This window comes from Gadus chalcogrammus, chromosome 14, assembly GCF_026213295.1.
Source record: "Gadus chalcogrammus isolate NIFS_2021 chromosome 14, NIFS_Gcha_1.0, whole genome shotgun sequence".
Classification (NCBI taxonomy): domain Eukaryota; kingdom Metazoa; phylum Chordata; class Actinopteri; order Gadiformes; family Gadidae; genus Gadus; species Gadus chalcogrammus.
Window position 1 is genome coordinate 11,450,186 of NC_079425.1, and position 10,408 is coordinate 11,460,593.

Sequence of the window (10,408 nt, forward strand, 5' to 3'; positions counted from 1 at the left end):
CCTCACACCGGTGAAACCACCGGGACAGAACCGCCACGCCCCGAGCAAAAGGGGTGACGCCACTGCGCCCTGCTTATGCATCTCAACCTGTGTTGACATGCTTCCTCAGAGGAATCTACCACTGATCCGCCGATGCCTTCTCCTCCTTTACTTTTTCAATGAGGTTGCTTTCACCTATAACTGCTGTGTTGAGTTTAAGTCTGACTTGAATATGTTGGGTCCACTGTGACCGTTGCTTGTGGCCATTTATAAAAACACACCTTTCTGTCTTGTCTTGCAGCTCAAATCTATAAAGAGGAAAAAAAGAGAGAAGAAAAAAAAGAGAAATGTGGAGAATCTGACTGAAGAAGAGCCTGGGATTTCAGGGCCAAGTGGGCAAATGTGTTCAAGATAAATACGATGATATCCGTTGTTTTTCACATTTTGTGTTTTGACCACTTACCATTTTGTGTGACCTATTTACCAATAATGAGAACTGTTTGTCTCAGTCTTATTTATCATTCGGCTGGTTTGTGGATTTTTGTTCTGGCATTCAGTATTGGTATTCAGAAATAATAAAAACATCTGTGAAAACAGTAATTAAACGCATTCAATCCTATGTTATACTGCTAAAAAGTAGGTAGACTGATGTGATTACAGCCAGTTGGTTGTGATGCAACCTAGAAGCCTGGTAACGCTTTGCTTACGACACCTCACGACAACCTAAACCTAATCCAATATTATTTGTCATGTTAACAGCGTATACAGTTATGATTACATTTAGGCCCTCTTCGAGATGGTTTGGTTTAGGTTACAGACTGTTAAGTTTAGGTATTATGTGAGGGATGGTTAAGTTTAGGTTTGATAGTTCATGTTAGAGATGGTGATGTGTAGGTATTTAGTTAATGGTAGTTAAATTTAGGTACGAGGCTAGAGATGGTTATCTTCATGTATAACGTTAGAGAGTGGTTATATGTGTGATTAAGTTGAAGCGCTGTTGTATCTCTTCTCTAAAGATGGTTCCAAGGTAAGGGTGTTAGAAGTATAACAGATGTGCTCAAAGACAGGGTATAGAGAAATAAAAGACTATAATCAAATAAGGTTAGTCGGCCGTTGGACTGGTGTAATGGAAGGTTGTTTGACGACCACACAATACAACACCCCGGGATTGGAAGGCCAACACTGCTAAACTAAATGAACGCAGCCATATGGGTTGGCAAATTTAAGTGTATTTAAGCTTTCAGGAGTGAGGTTTACCATAGAAGACTCATGTAAACTCTTTACATTGTGTCTCTTTGGTCCTTCTGCATTGCAAGAAGATTCTTGATTATGGATATAAGTGGAAACATTTGTTGGGCAATGAAATCTCCTATAAATACAGCACCATCAGTAAACTCATTTAGCAGAGGATTTTATAGATTTACATCTGAGGTTGAGAACTATCAAAGCAAATACAAATGGAAACAAAAAAGGAAATGTTAGCAATAATAATCACATTTTTACAATACTTGTTTCAAGAGGTGACAGCCACCTGTATAGTTATTTCATCTAAATATTAGTGTTATAAAAAACGATACCAGCCGGTGAGATGTTCCCAGAAAAGACTAGTCTTCAGATATTTATGAAGACCGGGAGAAATGCAGTTTCTTAATTTGGTCTTCGACGAATTGTAAGTAATTCTCTATTCTTCCCAACTACCAGGATATAATTAAATGTAACACACCAGTCCCCTCTGTATGTACCAAGTACGGTTTCAAATTTGCCAAATTAACATACTTTGACCCTAACAAGTTTGAATAAAGGCAAATCAAAACCAATTCAAAAGCTATGCTCAGTATCTTACCTGGGTCCACATCATGGGTCATTAAGCTACTGTACCGCTCCGGGACTTTACTCCATCCGTAGCTCCCCTAGCAGCAGGCTGGGGGTTGAAGAACATTACCTTTAGCCATTTAACAGATTCCTAAAGGGACTTGCATAAAACCATCTGCTAAATCATAATCCAAAGTGATTGCCTGTGCCTTCAAGAGAAGCAGGTGGAGTCCCGGCAGATTGCCTGTTACATTACAGTAACAACTTGGCAAAGTGAATACATATGTCTTTAGATTTCTTTACCTTTTCTGAAAAGATGGGATTAGTGTATCCCGGAATGACTCTTGTGGCCACAACTGCCTGCATGGTAGATGCATTAAATTGACTAGGTTAAATACAATTCACATTGGGGCAAAGAGTTTCTCCAATCGACAGATGTCTGCAAGATGAGTGTTGTTTAATTTACTACACAACATTTGTATATTAACCGTTAGGATTAACAAAAGGAAAAGGGGTCTCGGGCTCTTACTGAGTACGAAGTCGTAAAAATCTGTAGCATTAGAGATCTTTAGCACCACCTGCTAATGGGACATCTTGAAAAATGTCTCCCTGTTTGAATATCCTTGAAAACATTTGTTGTTCCTGAATTTAACTTCTTTCTTAAATAAAACAAAACTAAAATAAACAAATGCAAAGGAACTTTAATAGTTTATAATTGGTAAAAAAAGAAAGAAATCACAGTATATAGTACATACATTCCTACCACAAATTGCACCTAACTGAAATTATGATATACAGCCAGATGCATCAACATGAAGCCAGAAATGCAAGGAACATTATAATAACAATAGGAAAAACAGACTGGAAGAGGTAGCTCCCTTAGTTCGCATCCCATTTTGATTTGTTAGATTTCTTTGAAAATAATTTACATACACAAACCAAAATAACATTTCTAAAGTACACTGACATTTTGAACAGAGGAAAATAATTAAGGTTTGGTGTCAAAGGAAACGTCGGAACATATAAAAAAGCCTGTAGAAAATAAATTCAAAGCGAGTAATTCCGATGCATAACGTGGACAGAAGAACAATTTGTTGATAGATGACTTTCCCTACACTGCCTAAATTCCTGAGCTCTCAGGTGACCTGCATCCATGTGGCACAGCATGTGGCTACATGCTACATGGGTGTTTCCACCATAGCGTCTGTGCACTCATGCTCCAGCACAGAGCACACCACACCCGCCGCACCACCCTATGTAGCATCTCGCACAAAATGTCCTCGGAGGAAAAGTTACACCGATAACCATTAGATGGCCCCCTACCGCGATAGTTATGTATGAAGTTCATTTTATTACAAAGATTATGCTGAAAAACGAGTCAATCGCCGACTACTCAATTTGAATCGGACTGTGAGCACGCAATATGTGCAACTTAAGACTACAAATTACATGTTGAGCCATCATTGAACATTTACAGTACTAACATACAAAAGGAACAGGAAAAAGTATTTGGATTGAATTTTCACGAGAGGTGCTCTAATGGTAGCGAGTGCTGGGGTTATGTGCATTCATCATCCAAAGGCCACCATTCATATACCTGAAGTTACTGCGACCCACACATTCTTGCTGCACAAAATAATAAATTAAAGCAGCACACGATACAACCCAGCACGGCTGTTGGAAAAACAGTGATATTGGCTACTTTTTTATCACATTCGTTGTCATACTTTTTTGTACAGTGAAAAACCGCTTCTGATTAAATGACGAATCATTTGTCATGCTTTCACAAAATGCAAGTACAGGGTACTTAACCGTGACAGAGAAGGAAGAGTGGATTTCGATTAGATGAGAAGGGTTTGGTGTGCTGCACGATTTGTCCTTAGCCTATCCCCCTACCTTTAAGACCCCTCTCTCTGTTTACCCCCAAACCTCTCCTGAAGGTACAGTTCATTAAAACTAAACAAATGAAGATGAATACCATTGCTACAATTACCATAAAGTTCCACAGCGACATAGAAGTTTAAAATAATATATATATATAGACGATATTTGAGCACTAATAGCACGTACAGGTGAAGCGGAAATGGGCACAAGAACCGTAGCTAGAAGTGACAGGTTGAGGTCCGTAAGATACTCATATTTAGTCCAACTTGAACCGAGAAGTAGGCACTGGTAGCAAGGACCTCCTGAGTGACATCCTTCTTGGCTAGCTCGCGCGCACGCTCAGTTACATCCTGGAACACCAGCAGCGGCCCTGTCAGTTCACATGACACACCGTTCCCTTTAGGCGTTTTGTTTAGAAAAATAAGTGCTTTCCGAAGAGTCTATTGACAGGGTAGTCTGCACATTACACAAACGAGGCTCGTCGGACACGAACACACACACGCACGCACGCACGCACGCACGCACGCACGCACGCACGCACAGACGCACGCACACACACACACCTCCGGCGGGCTGTCTTAGTCCTTGATGCGAGGTATGTTGTACGAGTAGTGCACCAGGGGGAGGCCTCGGCTCTGGCAGAAGCAGGCGCGGCCGCAGGCCTGCACCTGGTCCGAGCTGTCGGACAGGAACGAGTCCCCCTCGTCGGCGCACTCCGACTGGGCCGAGGGCGTGCCGCGGTCGGCCCAGTAGCCCTCCGACCGCGGGCACGGCGCCGCGGCCCCCGCCATCAGCGTGGGGCAGCTGTGGGACTTCACCAAGTGTCTGCAGGCGGAGGAGGACGAGGAGGACGAGGAGGACGAGGAGGAGGTGGGGGGAGGCAAGGCGCAGGTCCTGGCGCACAGCGCCGCCTCGCACTGCGCGCACACCGCCACCGCCTCCCCGCAGAGGGGCGCGTAGGCCCCGCCGCAGCCGTACGCCCCCAGCGCCACGGGCCCGCCGCCGGCGCCTCCTCCTCCTCCTCCCCCTCGTGCGCCCTGGGCCCCGGCGACCGCCTTCGCCCCGCCCCCTCTGGCCCCGCCCCCTCGCGCCCCGGCCCTCAGCCGCAGCCAGTCCTCCCTGAAGGCCGGGCTGAAGAAGACGTAGAGCACGGGGTTGAGGCAGGCGGGCAGCGGGAAGAAGAGCAGCACCACCGACTTGGCGATCTCCGGCCCGCCGGCCGCCGCGCCTGACGCGGCGAGCAGCGGGGCGAAGGAGAAGGCGGCCAGGGGGCAGAAGAAGACGCAGTTGGTGAAGATGAGCCAGGCCACGTGGCGCAGGGCGCCGCTCTGCCCCGGGTCCGCCAGGGCGGTGCGGCCCAGCCGGCAGTACAGCTGGGTGTAGACGGCGGCCGTGAACAGGTAAGCCAGGGCGTTGAGCAGCACCAGCGCCAGCGCCACGCTCAGCGCCGCGCCCCGCCCGCCGGCGAAGGGCAGGCAGAGCGGCGACGCCGAGGGCTCGCCGGAGGCCGCGCGGGGCAGGGCGGCGGCGGCGGCGGCCACCAGCGCCAGCGCGCCCGCCGCCGCGCCGAAGCGCCGGTCCCCCCGCAGGCAGGCCGGCGCGTCCCGCCGCGGGGACGGCGCGCTCTTCCGGAGGACGGCGCGCACCGCCGCGCCGCGCTCCACGGCGGCCAGCGCCAGCAGGAGGACCGCCCACTCCGAGGAGAAGACGGCCAGGGCGCCGGCGAGCGCGCAGCCCGGGCCCATCTCCCACCACACGCCGAACTCGGCGAAGGAGCCCCAGGTGGCGAGGTCCAGCAGGGAGAGCACCGCCACGTACAGCGCCGTCAGCAAGTTGGCGAGGGCCAGCAGGCCCGTGAGCAGCCGGGCCCCGGAGAGGGAGGAGCCCTGGGGGCGGCAGGGGCCCGGGCCCGAGGCCCGACGCATGGGGCCAAAGGTGACCACCAGCACCAGAGAGTTGAAGACCAGCGCCACCAGGCCGATGAACCACACCGTCACGCGGATCATCCAGTTGCCCAGGAGATGCTCGCAGGGCTTGAATGCTCCTGGAGACCGGGGCGACAGGGCGGAGAGCTCTAGTTCTACTTGTTGATCTCAAGGCACTCATCTAGACGCTGCCCACCGACAAACCCTCTTGCCCCATGTATCTATTCAGCCACTTCTGACAACACACAATTTGAATGCACTGATAAGGAAGGTGATGGGTGTTAAAGTGAATAAAGACATAATAAAGTAACCACAAAGATAAAATAAAAACAATCGTAAATAAGGATCAGTGGGGTCACTTTTAAGAGAAGGATTACAGTTGTTTTTATTGCCTTTACATCCATTGCCTTGAGTGTGTCACAATGACCGCGGAGAGCAATCATTCAGCTATGTTGCTGCCTACCTGGTGAGGGGGTGCAGCGCATTATCATTGAGATTCTCTCAACATCTTCCCCATCTGAAGAGAAAGAACAGGCAATCATTAGCCATTCATGCACCGGAAGATACAACTAATAGCTATATTAGCACTGGGAGAAAATAAACCAGTGCAACCTATCATCTAATCAAGCTGATGGAGACACAGAGTAGAAGAGGTAGGAACAAGGAGAACATAAAAATTTGGCGCTTGCTTGAAGTGCCTAGAAATCGCGTCAGGCAGTTGAATGCAGTTCACGTCTCACCTGTGGGTTGCTTCAGGTCGTCAGCTTCTGAATGACCCATCATGGGGCTACAGTCCGCAAAAGCACAGCACTGGTAGGCATACGGCGCAGAGAGTGATCTACGGAACGGAAATAACATCAATGGCCGGGCTTAACAAAGTGCTGCTCTCCATCCGAAACACTATTTCACCACACAACCACATCCATGGGAACCGTAGAAAGGAGGGGGGGGAGTGTGGAAGACCGCAGGGAGAGAGTTGGAAAGTCTCAGAACAAAAGTCTCACCTCAGTTTCGGCAGGCTCTTTGCACTCAGCATATTTTTCATCTGCAGGTTCCCTGAGAGCTTCAGCTGGCTGAGCGAATTCAGACCCGTTGTCGGGACCCCCGTGAGAGAGTTCATACTCAGGTCTCTGGGATGGTGGGAGTGGAGGGGGGAGATCATGTCACACGTATGAACACAACAATGGAACAACAACGTACACAAATAGAGGTCCAATGCCGCTTTTCCACTGCATGGTACCAGCTCGACACGACTCGACTCGACTCAGCTCGCCTTTTTTGCGTTTCCACCGCGATCTAGTACCTCAAGTGGCTGCTTTTTCTAGTACCGCCTCGCTCTAGGTTCCAAGCGGCTGAGCCGATGCTAAAAGGTGACGTCGGCAGACGGCCGGCCACTGATTGGCCAGAGAGTGTGACGAAGTCACGAGAGCGACATGGCAACCATGCCGGTAACAGCCATAGCAGCGCCGCAGCCAACATATTCCACTTCTTCAACATGCCAGCTAATAATACGAACACGAATACCATCGCATCGATGTTCTCCATTGTTGTTATGTGGGTTCTGTCCATGTGTGGGTTACGTAGGTGTTGTTTGCGTCGCGTACAAAAATACGTCACGGCCCTTTCGCGCAGACGACCCCGCCCACGTCCCGGAGGTACTATTTGCGGTGGAAAAGCACCCGCGCTGCTACCGTGTCGAGTCGTGTCGAGTCGTGTCGTGTCGAGTCGAGCTACATGTGCGGTGGAAAAGCGGCACAAGTGTGCTATCTTCTATGCTGGAGTGGAGAAGAAGGGAAACAAAACTCACAGGTTTGTAAGTGCGGTCAGGGAGAGGAAAGCATCTCTGTGGATGGATACCATGCCATTCCTGCTCAGATCTCTGCGGAGAACAAATACAATTTACATTTAGAATACCAGCATATATTGTCTTAATCTGGTCTTTAATATATTTTTTTTTTTTTGCGCGTGTGTGTGCGTGTGCGTGTGCGTGCGCGCGTGCGTGCGTGTGTTTTTCTCTCATGGCCACTCACAGCAAGCGAAGAGAGCCGAGTCCATGGAAAGTGTCTCGGTTGATTTGTTGAACGTGATTCTGTTGCAGGTTTCTGTTGTTTGGACACAATTTGCAAATAGTTTAAAAGAGAGATGAAATATGAGTTAGTATTTTCCCCAGTGTCCCTGTTGACATTATTCTATTTTGAAGGCAAGGTGCGTGGTTGAGACCTACAGCTCCTGCAGTGCGACACATCCGTGGAAAGACGGCAGCTCCTCTATCTGGTTATAGGACAGGTCTCTGAAGGACGAGGACAGGAGAAGGGAATTATATGTACAATCAAAACAAGTCACGTATGCCTGTTTTCATAGAGCAGAGAACAGAATAACCTTCACTGTCTTCACAAAATGATCACATTTAACCAACTCAATCCATTCATTTCATTAACCAGGTACTTTTTCCAGTAGAGAGAATGGAATGGCTGGGGCAAATAAGTTACAAACAAATATTTAATAAACAGGAAGAGCGAAACCCGGTCTTGTAGGGGATGATTATACCAGACAATTTGTCAGAGGACAACAACACATTATGTCAGTATAATTTCAGGGAATTTAACATTTTAAATAAAATAAAAATAGAACTAGCGAAACTTTGTACTAATGGACAGTATTCAAAAACTACATTTCATAACTCAAACAAATATCTACAGGAGTGTTATTCTGTTGTACGGTTACACATAATGACGATGAGGAGGAGGTCTCTCTTACAATGTGCGAAGCAACTTCAGGTCTTCACACAAATGGGCTGGAATGGAGGATATTTTGGTGCCAGTTAGGGTCCTGAAAATCAAAGCAACAACTGCATGTTAGCACTATAATGAGGTGCTATTTCATTATAGACGGTCATGGATGAGTTGGCGTTTTCAGGTGAATGGGGATGTGGAGATCAGCTACTTACAGACTTTCCAGGTTGTTAGTGGAAGTAAGGATTGGGAAGTCCTGCATCTGACTGGCGCCACGCAGCATCCTGGCACACAGATCACATGTAGAATTACATGACAGTCATTCCAAAGCATGAGCATCATGTTCACCATCGAACAGACGTACGACGTTAACTGATTACGGTTCTTGTAATGTAGTTATGTATTACAAAGGTGTCACGCTGAACTATGACCACCTTAGGGCCCGTTATCAGGCAGTAAAGCCGATAAGGAGGACTCCAGACTGTGGGACTTACAGAGAGTGCAGTTCGGTTAGGTTCTGGAAAGCTGTAGCCCCGACGAACGACAGAGGGTTGTCATAGAGGTGGCTGTAGGAGCAAGCACAATGGGATGATAGTCAACCTCCAGAATAATTTCAACGTGCAAAAATGGCACCATCTTCTGGACATTACAACTCTGAGGCCAAGCTACGATCGCTCTGCAGATCAGTGTCTGGCGGAAGGCAGACGTGTATGTGTGTGTGTGGCTTGTGAAGGTGGATGTGTGGGTGTGTGTGTTTTGCGAAGGCAGACGTGTGTATGCATGTCTTGTGAAGGCAGACGTGTGTGCGTGTGTCTTGTGAAGGCAGACGTGTGTGTGCGTCTTGTGAAGGCAGACGTGTGCGTCTTGTTGAGGCAGACGTGTGTGTGCGTCTTGTGAAAGCAGACATGTGTGTGTGTTTGTCTTGTGAAAGCAGACATGTGTGTACATGCATGCCAGCCCAGTATACGTCAATATTTGTGCAGGCAAGTGAACAGCACTCAAACAGTGGGTGGGGTGTGACCTTACATGGTTCGCAACAGAGGGTTTTTGTGGAAGGCACCTTCAGGTATGGAAGCTATATCGTTGCTATGGAAACCACTGTGGACAGAACACACACAGCAATAGTAAATGTCATACATTCAAAATCGGTTGGAGATTAACGTATTTCCTATTTATTAAAAAAATGCAATCATAGTAAGCTTAGATTGTCTGGGCCACAAAGGCTGTGAATTGTGCACAGCAAACCATTCAGATGAAGCAGTACATATATTAGGAAAACTAGGACAATTCCCTGGAAATTAATAGTGTATTTGGAGAGTAAGGGTACCCCGCAACATGGCTATAATGGTGGTGAACTTCTCTGAGATTGAGGACACAAAGAAACTACACATTAAATGGTTCCCTTTGTGTTAAAGGAAGGGAAAATCTAAAGCAGCTTCCACACTAGAAAATGTTATTGGAGCCCCTTGCAGAACCTCTTGTTGAAAATACCCTGCATACAGAAAAACAAATTCCAAATGCAAATTACACCATCTCAACCTAATTTAGATTCTGGGATTCTTGGCAAAGATATGGCTAAAGGTATGCAAGTCGAATTTGATTCACAAGGAGACAAATAATATCAATATACTCACAGTTCCTTGAGTTTAGGCAGGGCCTCTATTGCTCTGGGAAAAACCATGAGGTTGTTGAAGTTGAGGTCTCTGAGTAAAAATACAAAACAGCAACCCTGAAGTTAGCATCTACTGCTGTGCAATTTTGTCATCACACTTTCACATCACACATTTACCTTTCCAAGTAGTCTAACAACATCCAATAACTAGGATATTACCGGGAAGAAAGCACCATAGGGAAAATACTATTCAATCGTGGTGCAGTGATTGCATCGATAATGACCATATATTTTCTGATTTGGGTTTTACGGGGTCATATTTCTTTCTTCATGGCTTTGCAAAAGTCTGGCAAAGTTAGTGTCTGTTGCCAACAGGCCGGACTGCCACTAAAGTAAGTATATTTGTGTGGCAACAATGGCAAGAGGAAGCAGCAAACAGGAGGGCAGATATGATAACAATCATG

At 47.3% G+C, this 10,408-nt stretch overlaps 2 protein-coding genes across 2 annotated transcripts in view; one reads left to right on the forward strand and one right to left on the reverse strand.

Moving 5' to 3' along the window:
• Window positions 1–1,853, forward strand: part of LOC130403656 (myosin-binding protein C, cardiac-type-like) — a 22,659-nt gene extending 20,806 nt beyond the window's left edge. Inside the window, exon 25 of the mRNA XM_056608075.1 lies at window positions 281–1,853. Coding sequence (XP_056464050.1) covers window positions 281–345 — 65 coding nt within the window. The 3' untranslated portion in view covers window positions 346–1,853. The remainder of the gene's footprint in view (window positions 1–280) is intronic.
• Window positions 61–10,329, reverse strand: LOC130403161 (leucine-rich repeat-containing G-protein coupled receptor 4-like). Its single transcript, XM_056607358.1, has 12 exons — window positions 9,967–10,329; window positions 9,359–9,430; window positions 8,827–8,898; window positions 8,548–8,616; window positions 8,358–8,429; window positions 7,825–7,890; window positions 7,631–7,702; window positions 7,408–7,479; window positions 6,605–6,730; window positions 6,341–6,438; window positions 6,064–6,117; window positions 61–5,719 (listed from the first exon to the last, which is right to left on the reverse strand). The coding sequence occupies exons 1-12, from the start codon at window positions 10,011–10,013 to the stop codon at window positions 4,254–4,256; spliced, it is 2,286 nt and encodes a 761-aa protein (XP_056463333.1). The 5' UTR covers window positions 10,014–10,329; the 3' UTR covers window positions 61–4,253.
• Between the last annotated feature and the right edge of the window lie 79 nt (window positions 10,330–10,408).